The sequence below is a fragment of the Grus americana genome, chromosome 5 (genome assembly GCF_028858705.1).
Source record: "Grus americana isolate bGruAme1 chromosome 5, bGruAme1.mat, whole genome shotgun sequence".
Lineage (NCBI taxonomy): Eukaryota > Metazoa > Chordata > Aves > Gruiformes > Gruidae > Grus > Grus americana.
In genome coordinates this window covers 32,341,513-32,360,645 of record NC_072856.1, presented here as the reverse complement: position 1 = coordinate 32,360,645, position 19,133 = coordinate 32,341,513, and the positions used below count along the sequence as shown (strand labels likewise).

Below are 19,133 nucleotides of genomic sequence, written 5' to 3'. Positions count from 1 at the left end.
CTCTTCTCGTTGGCAGGGCAGTATGAGAAGCTGAAAAGTCCTTGACTGCTTGGCAACAACTAAAACATCAGTGTGTTGTCAACATTATTCTCATCCTAAATCCAAACCACAGCACTAAGCAGCTGCTACGAAGAAAATTTAACTCTATCCCAGCTGAAACTAGGACACACCCATACATCTATGATCCACGTTAGGCTACAGAAGGACACATAAGTGACCATTTGTTTGTTCTGTGCATGATTACAGGAACAAAGCAATGATTTATCAAAAATTCACCTTCCTCTCCAAGAAAAAAGAAAAACCTTGAATGCCTAGTTATCATCATTTACTTTGCCATTGAAAACATATAAAAAAAAAATCGAAGACTGTATCACATCAGCTTTTGTTCAGAAGCCATCTGTTGGTTCAGTGAAGCCACAATCTATTTGCATAACATATCTTCACCACTTTTCTCACAGGTAACAGCCACATTGCAAAATGAAGCTAATCTCTCCCCTTTGCCTTGTCCCTCCTATTGCCTATACCCTTCTAACCTTGCTCTAAGTACAGCTTGCTTTGCCAAACAACACGTACTGACTGTCCAAACGGCATCTAACTGTCTTTGCTAGGGAAAAGTTACCAAAATACAAAGTATAGGGGTGGAGTGGCAAAGAGGAATGGACAAGAATAACACATAGCCTGGTCAGACCTTACTTAGGGAAAAGTTGAAAAAGACAGTATCTCTGCTACATCTGAGACACCCTTAGCTTTGCACAGTGAACTGATGTAGCTAGACTGCCCCTCTTCCTACAGCCTGGCTGGATTTTTGCATGTATGTGTACATATATGCACATGTATATACACATATGCATATCTGTTCATGTGCATACACACATTTATATGTACTTTCAGGCTCTCAGAAGAATGTTTCTATTAGAGTTCTAGATCATTTTTAGCTCCTGCTACCGCGTGATTTAGGCCAAAAGCCCTTTTGGTTATTATCTAAGAGCAAAACTCGAGATAGCTCTCCTATACAACCAGATCTCTCCTTTATGCGAAAGAAAGTGACGCACAGGGCAAATTTCAGAACTGCTTGCTTATTTCCCTTTCATCTATAAGCTTTACAAATACTGAAGGTCCTTTGAAGGACTCTGGACTTCAGCACTCAGGCTCCAAACCAAGCGACAGTGTATAAATACCAGAGAGAAAAGGCTTAGATTCTCATACGCTGAAAAACATTACTGACTAGAAGTAGCTGCTTAACAGCTTTTTGACAGTAAATTACATGGAGTTTAACAGTACTATCTGGCATAACATCACTTGAGTAAGTTAATATCAAAGCTTGCTTAACTAATGACATTATTTTAGAATATCTTGTCAGCAAGTAACAGGATCAGAAGATATTTCAGTCCCTCATTTCCTCATGTGGGAAACTTTCAGCACTGAAGGACAGCTCCTAAGAAATCAACACACTCATTGGTAACATCCCTTACTGCTTTATAATATAATTCAGGAAAAGATCATTCCCCTGGAAAAGGCTTATCACGGTCAAATGCAGTGTTTCATGCATGGAAACCATTTTCTATCCTCTCAATAGCTTAGATGCTGGCACTTTACCTCAGATGGGATCAGACCAGAAATCCATCCTTTTTAATGCCCTCTGACACCAGCCAATACCAGACATTTCTGCAGAAAACAAAAGGCTGTTAAGAGATGCAGACATGAGGACACTCTGCCCCTTCAAGTTCCACTCTCGTCTCTGAATCGGCTCAAATTATGAGCATGGAATATAACAATTCAGTCTAAATGTAACTCCAATTCAGCTTCATTAACTTGTACCTCTATTCTTGCACTACAGGACAGAACAAGTCTTCTACTTTCGTACTTGCTCTGCAGTACTCAGTTTTATAAAGACTCAACATTTGTCTTTTCTTTCCTAAGGAACTAAAGTCCTGGTCCTCCCAATGGCTTCATAGGAGAAACTTTCTCCTCCTCGTTTTACTGCCCTTCTTCAAACTGCTCTACTTTAGAATTCTTTTTCAGACATTGAGCTGTACAACACACTATTTCAGGTGAAGTCCAGTGACTGATAAAATACTTTTCTCATACTATGTGTTCTAGCATCCATTTTTGACCACAGCTGTATGTGCCTTCAGCAATAAGCAAGATCTCTCTCTTCTGTTAGTAATGTTAAATCTTTCCTTGGTGTATGAGCAGTTAATTTTTCTCCCTCAAAAAACCAAACCAACCCCATAAAAACCCACCCTAGATCTTCATTACAGTGCAGCCTAGTTATCCTTCTTGCTTAAGTTTTTCCAAATAACATACAGGTTCTTAGTAATATGAATACCTACAGAGAAATTCAGCTCCTTTAATGGCCATTTTCCAAGGACTTTATTCTGAACATCATAAATCCAGCAAGGACTCTTGAGGTTCCTCACCACTCGTGCTTCATTTCTGGAGATCCCTCTTTCCATCATGGGGGTGGATGAGATGATGGCTTTAGTGCTTCTTGAGCTCCTTACTTTCAGAGGAATTTCTTTAATACAATAAAGAATCAACACCCTTTCCTAAGTGTATTCACGCCACCTTGTAATTATTCAATGCCGAATAATTAGCTCTGTCTTGTTTTAAGCATCCCAGAATAACTGCTTTCTATATCTTCACTTGATTTAAGAGTTTGCACTAGCTTATTATCTATTTCTACCACCATTTGTAGAAATAGCTGTTCAAACTTAACCGACATGGTATGAAATAAAGCTAATACACACTTAAGTATACCAATATATGAATTTTAGGTCTGTTTCTGCATCAACAGCAAGCAGTTATTGGCTTATCTACATGTTTAACGTTACAGCTTTGGATTACAGGACAAAAGTTACATGGGTCCTTCCATCATTCAGTAGCTACCCAGTCAGAGCTGTTTATTAATTACTGAAACAGGAAGAGTCTCTTATAACCTCAAAATAAATTTGACACAGCTATCCAAGCATACCTTAGTCTTCCTACTATCTACATTTTGTTTGCTATGTACAGGTTTTTTTCTTGCTTGCTACAGTTTACTAAAAGAAAGCAGGAAACAGTTGTGAAGAGAAAGCGAGCTATTTCAAGGATTGCTCCATTACTTCAATGAAAAAACAAAACCAAACCAACAGTAATTTCTTTGCAATAGATGACTTTGAATTTTTCTGGGGGAAAAAAAAACACCAAACAAAAATGGTTTGTGTAAGCAACATGCTTAAATAGCGAAGTTTGTAGCTGTCAGTGATGTTTCTCTTCCACTGCCCTACATCCACAGGTCTAAAAGGCAGATGACTAATCAAGGTGATCAGATGCAGCAATAAAGTGCTAGAAGCACAGAAGAGGAGATGTAATTGATATATTTGAGTTATAGTGAAAAAAAGGAGAAATATAAACATCTTCACTGAGTGTGCAACAGCAAGACATTTTAGCCTGTTTTATGTCATCATCAATCTCTCTCACAGAACACTAGCTTTTATAATAAAAGACCAGCTTAGCCATTAAGCAAAATGAGTGCCCAAGAATGTTTAGAGACTGCGAGCAGTCTGACATCTAATTACACGGATTTATCGAATCTTTTATCCGTATCCCAAGCATACTAAAGGCACAGCAATTTATAGCAGGCAGCCTAAATCTTTAAGTTGAACTTTTCTTCCTCAAAATAGGACACAATATATTCCAATATCCAAGCAAAAAAATGCAGCCAGCACATATGGCATATTTGCTACTAACAAAGTAAGCATTTAAGAAAGGCATTCCAGCAGCCAGGAGTTTTATTTGCCAAGAATTCAGATTATTCTTCTTATATAAAAGTTTTTTCCTTTTTACATAGGAAACCAACACACAATGGATGCAAGTTTGTAAAGATTTCAGGAGGCTGCAAACTATGCCCATGTAAAAACCATTCTCGGAAGCCAACATTCAAAATAAACACCTTCTTTGAGGCACCCCATATCCCAACATTAACATTTGTATGACCAGTTTCTACAGAAAAAGCTGTTATAGGGACTTCAGTCCCCACACCATCAGTCTCGGTGGAAGAGCTTAAATATAAAGAAAGGGGAGAAAGAATCTCCTGTTTTCCAGGTACCGACTAATCCAGATGTGTAACAACTTCTCCCTTCACTGGAGTCTCATCCGTTTTTCAGGTGGTCCTTTAGTGCCAGCACTCTGCTGAGCATTCTTTACAGTCTCTTTTTCCTCTGGCTTGACAGCTTCAGGGGCTGGTTCTGGTTCCTTCTTGATTTGATCCACTTAAGAAGTAACAGCAAAAGAAAGTTAAACCTCCAATTTTTATTCCTAAAATACTGTTCAGAGTACTTAGAAAATATTGTTGATATTGAAGGGGCAAAATTGATTTCAAAGGTATAAGAATAACCAAGCACAAAATTCATACCTTACCTATACGAGTAAAAGCGAAATAGATTAAGGGATACAGTTCATGCTTTTCCTGTTCTGAGGTTGCTTACAATCAACTCAAAGGCTTCACATGCTTTCTTGAGCTTGTAGCACTATGAAAAGTGACTAAGATGCTGGACTGACTAAACTGTTCCCTCATTCACCCTTTCACCCTCCTCCTACTTCAAAGGCCGTTTCTTGCATTTGGACTTTCAGGCAATACAGTTTTACAGACAGAAAGGGCAGGAGTAGAATGCACATTTTGTTTCAGTTTCACTCAGGCTGTCACAGAGAACTCTTGTCTAGTACTTTGCACAATTAGGCAATGCCAGAATTCCTAACCACCTCAGCAGCAGCAGCAAGGAGCTTATATGGCAACTGGAAGACACTGCTATATAGAGCCTATTTTTTAAGTCTTGTGAGAATATTAGAGTTTTACCTGGGATAGGCTTTTCTCCAGGCTTTTGCTGTGGGGGGAGAAGAAAAAAAAAAAAAAAAAGCAACACATCAGTGGAACCAAAGTCATAACTCAACCCTTCCCACTATTCATATAGGAATATAAACCAAGCAATGTGCTCTTATACATAACAGTTGAGGGTAAAACGTATCACTAAATACACTTTAAACAAAATCCAATTAATATAACATCCAGTTTTTCCTCTGACAACTGAAAAGCACTAAAGCAAGAAATACAGAGTTAGCCAGTCTTTCCCACATCTGAGGAGTAAACAGTTCTGTGAGATGCTGTAAACATCATTTCCTTTGCTCCCAGCAGAAAACCTGGTGGAACAAATAGCTACTAGACACTATCAGAGGTAATCAAAACAAATTCATAGAATGCCAAGAATTTCCATGCTAATTAGTGAGCCTCCAGAACAATGGAGTAAGTAAAACAAAGTAACTGTGGTGGCTTGATTGAGCTCACAAAGCAGGAAACTGGAAGCAAAAGCAAGACCTGACAGCTGACAAGAACAGACCCTCTGTGATTAGATAAGGAATTTGTGTAATAAATTTGCCCTCATGGTTTTGCCAAGGTCTTAACGACTCCTGCAATTACAAAGGGGAATCCTACACGCCAATCAGAGCCCTCCATTTCAAATTTATTATCTAATCCATGTTACCATTGCAGAAAGCACACAAAATTCCCATTCAGTTTCAGCTGTTCAAGTACTTAAAACTTGAGGCAGTTGTAAGTAAGTCACAGTAATACTATGGCTTGTAAGTGTCATACCTGAACAAATCTGGGTGGAAACTTTTGTCTTAGGTCTAAAAGCAATGCATCTACCCGTTGTCTTTGGAAAATAGAACTTGGTTCTTCTTTCTTCTTGGCTTTTGGTTTAGTTTTCTCTGCAAGTCACAGAAATGTAAGAGAAAGCTGTATTAAGAGGTCTGTTCTCTTAGCAGCTTGTTGTTGTATGACAAGTTGGTATTTATCTCTCCTCTAAACTTCACCTATGTTTTCCCTTTGACATTGGGTTGGGGTTTTTTTTTGTGGAAGACAGATTAAGGACAATTCTTACCTCCTTACAAACTGGTTTGGGTTCTGAAAATGTACTTTGGTCTTCAGTGGGTTGAAGAGTTGCCCACTTTGTTGACACATGGCTCACCATTTTCATCTCCCACCTATGCCTCAATGTTCATCCCCACCAGCACAGAAGAACAAGATTCCTTCCACCTGACAGGGAACACTAACTTACCTTTCAGACAGACACTTAATCTCTAGACCATCACTGTGCATCGCCTCAAGCTTTTCCCTACATTACCTTCCCCTCTCCAAAAGTACGCAGGAGCAACTAGGAACCATACCTCGTTCTTCTTGATCTTTGAAATGCCACCAGTAGCCCTTGGATGGGTGATAGCGACAGTAGGACATAGCTTCTTCAAAAGCAGACTGAATTCCATGCACTGCAGTGAGCTTTCAGAACAAGAACATAAGGCAGTGTTCAGAATTTAAGGACAAAATACAACACAATTTCTTGAAAGCAGGGATTTTAGAATTAGTATTCTATAATTCATTTTTGTTCTGGGAAGGGAACTTGGGACATCTAGTTTTGGATCAAGAATGTAATCTCTTTAACAGGTTCTTACAAGACCTTTTCTGAAGTGCTTTTCTAAACTGACAGAGAAAAACTTGCAAAAGTAGTAGTTTACTAGAACAGAAGAAATCAAAACAAACCCGAATATCCAATTTAAAAATAAATACCACATTAACTTAAAAACATAAGCCTCATTTAAAGAGAAATATTACCTTACCTTAAGATTAACATTCCAAAGCAAGTTTCACTGGATATGTATTTAATTAGTATTTCCTATGTATTCATCATGTAATTTTTCTTTTGATTGTTCAAACCTCATGCTGTTCTGCCAATTGTGTAGCTTCAGTTATTTTGATCTTTCATCCTTAAACAATGTATCATACTTTTCAAACCATACTGCACTCTCCCAGGATCTTTCATTTCCATGTGGGATGCACACCATATTAACCAGTGGGGTTTAGTTTAAGTTACTGTATAATACACAAGATCTTTCCTCAAAAGGAAAGGGATTTAAACAATCTGGGGAACAGCCAGAAATAAAAGCAGATACAAACTGGTATACATCAAACACACAGAACACTTACAACTCTGGAGTTAATGACAGACCCTAAGTCAGGTGCCTGATAAATCACTCCAGCAATAATATAGTAGTCGGCCAATGGAATAGCTGTGGGGGGAAAAAAAAAAGGCAGGATCAATTTAAAGCTTGGGCTGAAGACTGCGTATTTGTTGCTGGATTTCAGTAGTAACAGCAGGAATTGCAATATTAATCTTATCACCAAATTTTCTCTTTTTAACCTTTTCCTTCATAGTGCTTTATTTGCACCTTAGCCACAGACTGATGGGGGGGGGGGGAACTCAAGGTCTGTTTTACAGATAGAAAAGCATCAGCTTTAAGTCCTGTCCTGCTGCAAACAAATAACTGACCTTGCAAGAGTTGGGGTTTTCAGAGCTACCAGAGGAGTCAAATGAATTGCACTGGAAGTAGTTCCACTTGCCTTTGCTACCGGTAGAAACCCACAACCACATAAGATCTCATTCTTCCAGCGTCAGCTTTCTCCAACTTGTACAGTCCTCTTAGCTAGATTTCCTAGACCCAATGGCAGCTAAGCACACACAGAGCATGCCTTTCTAAATTAATAACATTCTGCCAAAAAAAGACTACTTTCCAAAAACATTTGCTAAATCAGATTTGAAACCTCTAACTGCCCAATCAAAAATTCTTGTTCATTAGAGCTGCAGTGCAAAGGAACATCACAACTGCCTCCGTAATACCCTGCCAAGCATTCTTCAATTGAGAAACTGTAGCAATACCATCAGCTTCACATTCCTAAGGATCTTACCTGCACACACATTTGCTCCCGTTCCTCCATCTGTATTAACACATTCTGCCTGAACCTTTTTACTGACAAGACCCAATTCATCCAGTACTTGCATTTTATGAAGCTTGGACACCTGCCTAAATTAACAGACCAAGACAGCTGGGTGCACATTACAGCCAGTACTCACTTCTCAAAAAAAGAAAAAAAAAAAAAGAGGGTTCTCAGCATTTCCTTAGAAGCGGAGCAAGACACAGAACAGCAGCTTTACTGTCTCACAGCTCTCTACCAGAGCAGCCTACTTTCTGAGACAGATAACTCTCCCTAATAATTTGATCTAAAGATTTTTCCAAGATCACTTCAAACAGGCAAAAATTTGGCTTAAAGAATTTAAAATATAAATATACTTTTTTAAAAACCACGCAGAAGTCATAAGACAGCCCTGCACCAGTTCTCAGCACTCAACACTAGCTGTGAACTCATAAAATCTTAGTTTTCCACCCCCATTCTTGCATCCCAAATACACTAATATTTGTACCATGATAAAATGAAACGCATGGGTAACACTTTAGCTAGGGAACTATGTGACTCAATCAAGGTACCTAGCATAAACCGTACAGTCACATTGGGGAAAAACGTTACCAAACAAGTCCCAGTTAAGTTCCACCAAACATACATTTGCATTACAATAGAAGTCTGAACACACACATGGAAACCCCAACACTACTCTTGATCTAAAAAGTGTCAAAACAGGAAATTAAGGGCTGCATCATATTTCCATACACACCTTTTGAAAGCTAGATTCAAAACCTTTAATAAAGAAACAATTCAAAAAATCTATTAAAGAAGGAATCACGTATGGAACTCCAATATAAAGAGGCCATCACCTGATATAAGCAAATAAGAAGCATTGCTAGACAAGGCAAAGTCCTGTACAAGACCAAAATGCACATGCAGAGCCTAAGTCACTAAAAAAAAAAGTAACTAGCATTAACCCTGCCTTTCTTTTCTATAAAGCTTACTCTTAAATAACTTAGATTATTTTACATATACATGCAGTAAACACAGAAGACAGTTCAAGAATTACTGAAATGTGGCTTTTTTTTAATTAATCACACACAAACAAATTTGAATGCTAGCTACATGCAAATGGAAAAAAAAAGCTAAGGTATTTCATTTAAAACTTGGAAAAGTCATCAGTGACACTGTAAGAAGGAGCGATGCTGTTGTCACAAGATTCCCCTCACAATTCCAGAATACTCAGTTCTCAGAGGAATAACCAAAACAACAAGCATTTGCAGTATCTCAGGGTCATTTTTCACATGGGTTGTTGTCGTCTACTGACAAGATCCTACTCAGCAGTATAACCAATCCACAGTTGAAGGTGGAAATAGCGCAGAATAAGAGTGACATGACACAAACAGAAGCATGAATGATCCCTCTCCCTAACTAATGGAAATCACAGTTCTCCAAAAATACCTAAATCATATACTAGCCACTTCAGATTATTAGCTCAAATTAAACTAAGCTCATCAGCCCCAAGCAAGGATACCATTAGCCTTATATTCAAATAATTAATATGAAAACTCTTGCATAGCCTAACAGATAAATATGACATGGCATGAATGCTATTATTAATTTCCCATGGCAAAATATACCACAGGGCAGCACTTTCTCATTGCACTCTTCACATTCCACCACAAGATGGCAATCCCTGCTATTAGCACACTAGAGGTCACTCTGCTAGACCCCACCACAAAGCCTCACACCCTTTTATTTAGATTTAAGATAAAGACACGAAAAGGAAACCAGAAGTGCTTAAACACAAATTAGGAACAGATGAAAGTGACTAACTTATCGACAGTGACAAGAACAGTGACAAGAACTGAGTGACCTTACCTTGTGTTGGAGATTGCCTTTGCTGCTTTCGGATAATGAAGAGAATGGGCTCTTGAGCATGAAGAAGTATGTACTCCACTCCAACCATCTGGCTGAAAAACAAGCAACCAGAATAAGTATCTTCCTCAAAGTAAAATCTGTAGGATGTGAAGAGCTACCAAAGGGGCTGGCAGCAAAGGGATGAAGTTCTGATGCTTTGGAAGCTCTTAGATGTATTGTGCAGTAAAGGCGGGCATAGGATTTCCCAAGCTAGCTATCAAAACCTAGTTGCATATACCAAGGGAGTTACAACAACCTGACACAATATCTAAGCAGAACACATTAGCAAACAAATAAATAGCAAAAAAGATAACAATCTATCATCATAGAGATGTCATTTAAACACAGAAACAAAGGATCAGTGTATGATGTGACCATCTGTGTGTCTGATGCGAAAGCCTCTCTGCAACCACATCTGAGCACAATTGACTTTACCAATGAACTTTTAGCTCAGCTTGCACACTCCCGATCATATCGTGGAGTCTTTAAATAGCTCTCAAACATCTCACTTGTGCTCAGTGTAGCAGATGGGGAACTGCAAAGAAAGTTAACTTGTGCATGCTGCAATCTCATTACACAACCATCTGTGATCAGTTTATTTACAACACTCACTACTTTTATTATCCATACTAAAAAGCCATCTCTTTGGAGGAATTATGTACTAATTATGGCACAGAGCCAGTGGGATATGGAAACACAAACTATTTATGAACTCAAAAGTATCCCCTAACATAAACACTATTCACCATAGAAAAACACTTAACTACATTACCACTGTTGGGTTCTGTTGAGCTGGGAGGATGAGAGAAGACAGGTTTTCTAAATCAGAGAAATATCTAAAAGGTGATTTACTGGAATCTCAGAACATACATAGAATCCTTCATGTTTAACACCTCCTTGAAATGGCATAAAAGGAAGTACAAGACATCCAAATACAGAAAAAGCTGGGCTCCCTGGCAAGTGGTGGGACTAAAAAGTACAGAACAGGAGGTTTCCAGCATGCTTCCATTCAACCATCAAAGCCTCTCGATGGAGGGACAAAGGACACTGCACAGGAAGCAGTTCCAAATTACAACTTACTTCAAATGGTCCAAGGTCATCCGCTGCATTTTGACGACTTCATTGTTACACGTTCGGTCATAGAATGGGTTACTTCGCTCTGAGAAATAGTCCAACACACTCCCATTGTTTAATATCGGAATCCAGGAACTGTCAACCCAGGAAATTCCCAAGAGATTATCTGGGAAGAGAAATCTACATTGAGTACCAAAGCAGACAGAAACACTACAAATACCTCCAAGAGTAAATTGCCATCAGTTAATGATTCTAGCAGGAGAAAGAGGTGGAACACAGCCTCACACAAACCAGTTCTAATTAAAAATGCGTTTCATAGATTTCAAATAATAATTTATACCCTTCAACCTTCTGCAGTTCTGTTGTAGGTACGCAACAGAAATATAGGGGGGTTTTATTATTGCTCTTTTCTTTCCTTGACCATTAGCTGCTGGTATACCTTTATGTCTCAAGAACATGAGCAGGGTCTGTGTGCACTGTGTTAGTGGGAGTTAATTTGCTCTGATACCGTTTATTATTATCATACTACATCTACTCAGTAGTGTTATATACAGTTTATTTTATGAACCACAGCATGAGCTGAGTAGAAAGACAATCCAAAGCATGTTTCCTTTCAAAAGCTAGGTAAGTTGAATTTACTAAACTAGGTTAGAATCATTTACGGGGGCGGGGGGGGTGATACACGCCACACTAAACCTGAGCCTGGTCATGTTTGAAATAGTTTATTTCTTACAAAAATGCTGTCTTTGGGCAGATGTTTCCTAGTAGTCTTGAACAAGAGATTCTATTCCTGACTCTAAAATTAATCTGCCAAATTGCCTGCAGCAAATTACTTATTCCATAACTCAGTGGATATCACAGAAATCCAACTACAATTATATATAAAACCAAGCTTTTAAAATGAAACATACTCTATAACCTGCAAATTATTGTATGTCAGTTAAGGTCCTACAGATTTTGGGACATCTGACTTAAAATCTGTAGATTTTATTATCACACTGCAGCAAAAAGACGTTCCTCAAGCAGACTAAAGAAACCAGTGTCAACAATTGGTTCCACAGTCAACAAATCCATGAGGCACCTTGAAAAGCACCCTGAAATTCATCTATTTCAAATTACAGCAGCAAGTGGAATTTCCAAGACACAGGAAAGCAGGAAAAAAGGCAGACATTGTTTAGAACTCAAAAACATAAGTGATGGGAAGTCACTGAAGACTGAATGAAGAACTGAAATTCTCTTCTTACAGGAACCATTCCCTTACGTTCACACATTATATACATACCCACAACTCCTACTCATCATGCCACTGTGAATATTTTACTTCTGCAACAACTCTGCATGCTCGAGGATGACTGGATCAGTTCCAAAAACGTCAGCTCACATACTATTAGCAGCTTCTCTGAGGAACACTTAATAAAGTAACCCTAGCTGCCCAGCAAACCAGGAAAAATGCAGCAGAAATAGTCATGTGTAAACCATTTTGCCTCATTAATCTCAGAATTGCCAGCCTAACTCTTTAATAGAACGGCAAGCGGGGAGAAGTTGAGGCATTCATGTTATTTCACATACAATATTCTCTCTCCTCACTATAAAAAAGCAAATCTCAGAAATGCAGCACTAAGATCCATCATTAGGCACCCAAGTTGTGGTACTGCTGATTATGCTAAATGCCTTTCAAAACCAAAAAACAAGCTTTCCTTCCCAACAACCCCAAAATCTTAAGTGCTTGCATTTTTGCTATAATAAATTCTCATATCACATTTCAAATACAAACTTTTCTTGTTTCTATGATTAACAATAACTACATTTCTCAAGAGGAACATCAGGCAAGCCTCATAACTACATATATGTATAGTTATAAAGCTGCATATAAACTGATAAATGTATCATAAAACGAAATACAAAGTTATGCTTTAAGGCTCAATTACCCATAGCTGATTAGTGCCAGTATTTATAATTGCCTTTATAACTAGCAAGATTGTTCTCTTAAACTATTCTTGGAAAAAAGGGGAGGAAGAACAAAACCAGTCATGAACCTGACATGCCTGTTATTCCCACTAAGAAGGGAGTACTTCTGTTTATTTTGGGTATGAGGGGAAAAAAGGGATGGCTGTCCTGCTTCCCTGCTCCTTTCAAAAACAGGACATCTCGGTCAAAGCATTTTTTGTGGAATTTGCATCACAAATGCAAAAATAAAGTGCTTGTCACAATCATGGCAATCTGCCATGAATGTCAAGACAATTTGGGAGACAAGACAGCAAACCATGGCAAAAAATAAGAGTAGAGCAATTCACACAATGTGCTGTACCTGGCCTTGCCAGCTAGAGAGCCCAACACTAGGCTTTGACAAACTGAGAGGAACAGTAAAATAGTTTGACAGCTTAAAAGTAGAAGTATGCCTCATAACCTACTTAATATATTAAATCATATTAGATAAAAGCCTTTGAGGGAGCTTAAATAATCTGGATTAAGACAGAAGGTTCTCACACCTGCTAATAACTTAACAGAGCACTCCTCCATTAATTGTCCACATAGCTCCTTGCTGCAATCTGAAACAAGGCAGTCAGAAAAGTAAAGAGGACTGCAGACATCATTAAGTAAGAATTTTAAGAAAAAAGAAGAAAACTTCTGTGGCATTATCAAAATTAACCCCTCACAAGCTTTTCCTAAATATGTGCTCTTCATCATTCTCCAAGACTCCATCACACAAGCTTTTGGTGTGATTCCATTCAGACACCCCTATGGAGGAAAACAATTTCCTTTCTCAGGTACTTTCAATCCCCTCTTCCTCCTCAAAGTCCAAACTCTTCACAGCAATTTAACCTGTATTTTGTTTACGATGTAAACCTTTTTTAATGCTTCATTCAAATATCACTCCTCCTTCAAAACATTCTCTCCTTCTATTCGTATCCCTTGAATCCTCAACCCAGCCTTTCTCGTTCTCAGTTACTTCAGCTTTCTTTCTGTTTTTTCCAACACCTGGCCTGTCCCATCACATCCACCCGAATCGCTGTTAAGATTACCAGCCTAACTCACCGCTTTGGTCTGGTGCAAGTCCCACACCTGCCAGCGTTTCCCACTCTTCTACACGCTTCGGGGCTAAAACTCTATTTTTCAGCTGTTTCCTTATGTTACTATCTCACCCCAGGACCCCCTAATTCCCCCTGAAAAGACAGAAGCATACCGGATGGGAGGCTTGTCTTTCCCAGGTGGCCCTGAACACACTCTGTCCAAGAAAATCGCTTTTTGAACAGTTTTTCCTCCCAGTTCCTTCTCATGACATTGATGCATCAGCAACGCCGCTAATCTCTCTTGCGCGGAGTTTTAAAAGACATACAAACAAACTCAGCAGCTCCGCTGCCCCTACAGAGCACTAAAGGGAAGCAGCTCGTTTATCCTCGCACCTTTGGCAACGCCAGTCACTTGGACGCTCCTCGGAGCGAGTACTATTAGCACAGCAACCTCCAGGACGGCGGCATTACACCAAGCTCCTCCTTCAGCCGCTGCTGCCCCGGGGCAGCCAGGCCCGCCGCGCTCTGCCCCACGGACCGAGCTCACCCCTTCGCGCTCCCCGCGGCGCCCAGACGCTCCCGCCGGCGGAGCTCAGCCCAGGGCGACGGGCAAGGCCCACAGCTCGACACGGAGCCGCGGGAAGAGCACCCCACCCGCCCGGGCCGCTGGCGGGGAGCCCCGAGTGCCCGCACAGCCCCGGCCTTACCTCGGATGTCCACAGCCGCCATGGCCGCGCAGCTCACTTCCGCCCGGCGCCCTGACGGGGAGGAGACGAGCACAGGAAGCGGGGGAGAGCGGCGCCGGCAACAGAGACGAGCGCTGAGAGCGGCTCCGTGCCCGGAGGCGAGGCGAGGCGAGGCGAGGCGGGACGGGACGGTGCGGGGGAAGGTCCCCCCTCCCAGCACGCAGTCCCGGCCCGGGGAGATACAGGTGTGACTCGAAGGGGTGTGCTGCCGCGTCCTCCCACCGCAAGTGCGAGGTGAGCTGCTTTTCACCCGTGAGCGGTGCGTAACCAGGACAGCAGCACCAGTGAGGAAAGCTAAATGCATTTTTAATGCTAATTCTGAGCTGTTTGTTTTTAAAAAACCCCAGAGATGCAAACATTTTGCAGTCATTTTCACCTCATCTTGGCCCTCTGGTAAATGCCAGGCGAGGTGAAAGAGCGAGAGAGGTGTGGGCATCGCATCCATGCTGGTCAGGTCGGCCGGGGAACTGAAATTACCGGACAACTGTGAAATGTTAGGTTGACAAAAACCTTCATGAATATGATGTATGACTACATCACTGGGAAGAATAGAGTCCGGTTCTCCAAAGCAGCCTTCTTCTGCCTTAACTATTTCATCTTGTCACTTTCTGTAACCTTCCCTCGGTACCTGGACATCTGGCAAGGTCTGACACACGTCAAGACGCACGTGTTCTGCAGCAGCTCTCCTTCGCAGGAACCGAACCCAGCGTGTCTGCAAGGCATACAGGGACTCTAACGTATTGAACGAGGCAGGAATCCTGGGGAAAAAACCCAAAAACCCAGAAGAGTGTGTGGCGATGCGGGATGTCTGGGAAGGCTGCACGGTGTGGTCCTTGGCATTTTGACTCCGAAGTGACACCACCAGCCATTTACAGGGTGAAAAACAACATTCAGTGGGTGGAAGAATATACATACGCTGCAGGTTAAGAAGCTTTTTATCTAGACCGATAACCACAATCTACCAATCTATGGTACGGTGTGCCTGGTACCCCTGCGTCCCGCTAGCGGGGCTCTGCGTGCCCGTGTCGCCCGAGCCGTTGCGGAGGGCTGCCAAGGTCAGCCGTTCCCTCGCTGGGTCCGTGAAGTCAGCCTGGGGGTTATCACCTCGCCGATGGCACGTCGGGGTGGTAGCTGGCGATGGAATTTCTTCCCGTTCTGTTAGAGATGCGTAGAGTGTGTATAAAGTACAGGAAAGGGATATTATTGTTGTACAAGAGCAATCAAAAAGGACAAACCAAAGCTGACGCTGCCTATTTGCTCTTTATTCAGTCCTCACGTACTGATGCATTAGGAGATGGACTTTAATAACCACACACTCTTCTGGGGTTTTTTTCCCCAGGATTCCTGTCTCATTCAATACGTTAGAGTCCCTGTATGCCTTGCAGATACACTGGGTTTGTTTTCTGTGAAGGAGAGCTGCCTGCAGAACACTTGCTTTATGTGTTTCAGACCTTGCTAGATGTCAAAGTACCAAGGGAAGGTTACAGAAAGTGACAAGATGAAATAGTTAAGGCAGAAGAAGGCTGCTTTGGAGAACTGGACTCTATTATTCACAGTGATGTAGTCATACATTATATTAATGAAGGTTTTTGTCAACCTAACATTTCACAGTTGTCCGGTAATTTCAGTTCCTCATTTATTGGAGACCAACACCAGGGATCCGATTTACAGATGTGCTGAGTCCTCGCTGCAAATAAAGTTATGGTAGTTTTATAATTCTCTGCACCCTGAGAAGTCAAGTTCTCTGAAATCTCTCTTAGTTCAAGCACCCAAAATAAGGTTTCTGTAATCTCTGTACCTCAAGGCTGCATCTCTAAAGGCTGTGTGTGTGTGATAACAGGTCCCTTAGCTCTGAGTGTTTGTGAAAATAAATTTAATAATGTCTGCAAAAATATAATGATGTGATTGAACAGTGGAAGAAAACAACGTACTGAACAGATGAGCACTGTCCATCCTTACCACTGAATACAGAAGGAAGCTACGAAAACATGGCACTTGGTAGTCTTTAATGGCACAACTACCTTAAAAATCAAAGCTAACCTTAATTTTTCAGTTTTCTTATTTCTGAGTGCTTGTCTTTGTTACTGAGATAATATTCTGTGTAATATACTTTTCCACCGGGTAATTCACATGTGCGCACACTGCGGATCCCCGTTCATTAGCTAACTGCTACTTGTTAGCAGTTTCTACCTTTGCCAAACACATCTCTCTAGCCTTATCCACAGCACAGCGTTTCCAAATAATATTATGATAGGTTGCCTTTCTAAACCAAATATTTAAATGTCCCTGTCATGAACAATCCTCCCAGAGAGCAGAAATGCCAACAGACATAACAGCCACCCTTCTGGAGCATCTCTGATGCCCTGTCTCATTCTATTTTTGTGCAAACCATTTCTCTTCAGTAGCAAATGGGAACTCAACCTCCATTTTAATTATTCATGTGGCCCATCTTCCCTGCTGATTCTGCACCTCTCCTCAGCAAGTATGTCTTTGGGTGAGTGAGGGGCTGAAAAGCAAAGACTCCTGGATGGGAAATAATGGGGTTTGATGGCTTACAATAAATCTTCAATTACATGGTGAGACTAGCCGAAGCACCACTGGAAAGAATTGTTCATCTAGTAACATTTTCACCTTCTACCACAGCATAAAAGTCTAGGGCTTTTTCACTTGGCTTCCTCTAAAGGGAGAATCCTAATGAGTATTGCGGTTCTGTCCTTGTTAGCAGGAGGTGTGGATTACAGATGGAGGGCTAATGAAAGCTATCAGGTAAAATGAGGAATTTATGCACGCTGCTTTTAATGTCAAAGAAAGGCACCTTAAGCAATGACTACTTAGACATATTGATTCCATTTGTGTGTTTTAAAAATGCATAAAATACTTGGATGAAAACTGGCACCTTTTCATGCCCCGGCGTTTGGATGTCATTTATATCACCCTCCCTCAGTGAAATTATTTTTATATACTTCTCTGATCAGACCTAATGAGGAACCTCATCCTACTATGCCCCCCTCTGCTAGGCACTACACGTACATATACCAAAAGAGACTGCCCCTAATTTACATTGTTCGTTATCTCCAGTGGATGCAGGACTGGTGGCGCTGAGCCCTCTAATCACATTGTGGGTACAGTGGGGACACTACCAAGGACGCCCTTTATAGTCTCAGATAAACACAGTTAAATTGAGAGGACTACATCTACAAATGGAAGGCAAACTGTCTCTGTGCACATGTCTAGCAGTCCACGGAGACAGAACAAATAAACTAGCTATACGCCATCAGGTGAAAAGTGTTGTCAATGTATCCTTATCATTATACTCTGGGCAGTTTCCAAAACATATTAGAGGCTGCTGAACAAGGAGATCATCATAGCGCTTCGGATTTTGCCAACCTGCATTTGAACTCGCAGATTAATAGTAAAAAGCTCCAAGTCCCATCCCGTGTCCTGGGCAAATCTAGTTCTGCAGTGAAGCACAAGGGAGATTTAAATTCCTATGCTAATGCAAAATTGCTGGGCTTTAATTACTTATGAAATGAGTGATTTGCTACTGGTTTTATAGTAAATAGGAAAGGGAAAATGTTCTTTTAAATGCTTACCTTCTGGTTTGGGGGAAAGACATTAAAAAAACCAACAGACCAGTGACAGAAAATTATGGGCAATGCAAAGAAAATGCTGAAATCACAAAATTTTAAAGGAGGGAAAGGGAAGGTTTGAGTGGGAGACTATGAGTTCACCCCCTCTTATTTTGTTTTAACATTTTTGCTGGTGAAGTTTCCTTCTTTCCACCCTGAAAACAATGACAACGTTACCAGTATCTTCAGATGGCACTCCACATGCAGTCATTTACAGAATAGCTTTCAGTAGGCCTCAAAAGCCGTTGTTGAATTGTGCTTTAGAAACCCATAGCACGGCCAAATTGCAAAATTCTGTTTTTTAAATCCTTAATCAGGCACTTTTGCTGACTTCAAAGTCTGTTAATTTCTCCTTTCGTTCAGTGCATCTGCCTGTACTTTTCCTTTTCCTGAGATGCTGTTTTCTGCACAGTTTTTATAAATACCACTAATCACATGCATTGACTATAGAAAAAAAATAGTCAGACTCGTGTGCTCTTTTTTTCTGCTGGAAAAAAGCCACGAAGATCTAACTAAAGTGGCTGCAATGATGGCTGCAGCTGGTGCCCTTTTCAAAACTGGGTCCCCTCTCGTTGCTCTCAGCTCTGGGCTGCAAAGAGCAGAGAAGTTGGGGTACGGTGAGAAGGCTGATGCTCCTGGCATCCTCAGAGCATTTTAATACATCTCATAGTGCTTTATTAGAGTCACCTGTTTGAAGGGACGGGGGGAAAAAAAGACAAAACCTTGCTAACAGTCTGAAAGCTTCCTGAAAACAATTAATCTCCCAATAAACCCCGAAAGGGTATCTATCAAGAAGTTAATAAAGATGAAATGTCAGGATGCCACATGGCCGCTAATAACTGCAGGCAGGAGGGGAAATGAGCTCCCAAGCAAAGCAGCACCAGCTTCTTGTCATCTCGTGCGTGATCACATACTGAAACCACACTGCAACTCCTGAAGCTGGCTGTTGTGTTTCTGCAGACATCTCTGATCTTAGCATCTC

At 40.8% G+C, this 19,133-nt stretch overlaps 1 protein-coding gene across 1 annotated transcript; it reads right to left on the bottom strand.

Annotated features, from left to right (window-relative positions):
* Positions 1-1,056: 1,056 nt before the first annotated feature.
* Positions 1,057-14,559, bottom strand: MED6 (mediator complex subunit 6). The gene is made up of 8 exons (XM_054827766.1): positions 14,484-14,559; positions 10,772-10,931; positions 9,653-9,744; positions 7,019-7,101; positions 6,205-6,313; positions 5,630-5,745; positions 4,838-4,865; positions 1,057-4,253 (listed from the first exon to the last, which is right to left on the bottom strand). The coding sequence occupies exons 1-8, from the start codon at positions 14,503-14,505 to the stop codon at positions 4,123-4,125; spliced, it is 741 nt and encodes a 246-aa protein (XP_054683741.1). The 5' UTR covers positions 14,506-14,559; the 3' UTR covers positions 1,057-4,122.
* Between the last annotated feature and the right edge of the window lie 4,574 nt (positions 14,560-19,133).

What these genes read in the sequence shown, in the direction of transcription:
- MED6 (XM_054827766.1), bottom strand. Translation starts at nt 14,505, where the DNA reads ATGGCGGCTGTGGACATCCGAG. An exon ending in ATGACCTTGGACCATTTGAA is followed by an intron (nt 9,745 to 10,771) that starts GTAAGTTGTAAT and finishes CTTGTTTTTCAG; the next exon opens with CCAGATGGTTGGAGTGGAGT. An exon ending in CTGTCATTAACTCCAGAGTT is followed by an intron (nt 6,314 to 7,018) that starts GTAAGTGTTCTG and finishes TTGTTCTGAAAG; the next exon opens with CTCACTGCAGTGCATGGAAT.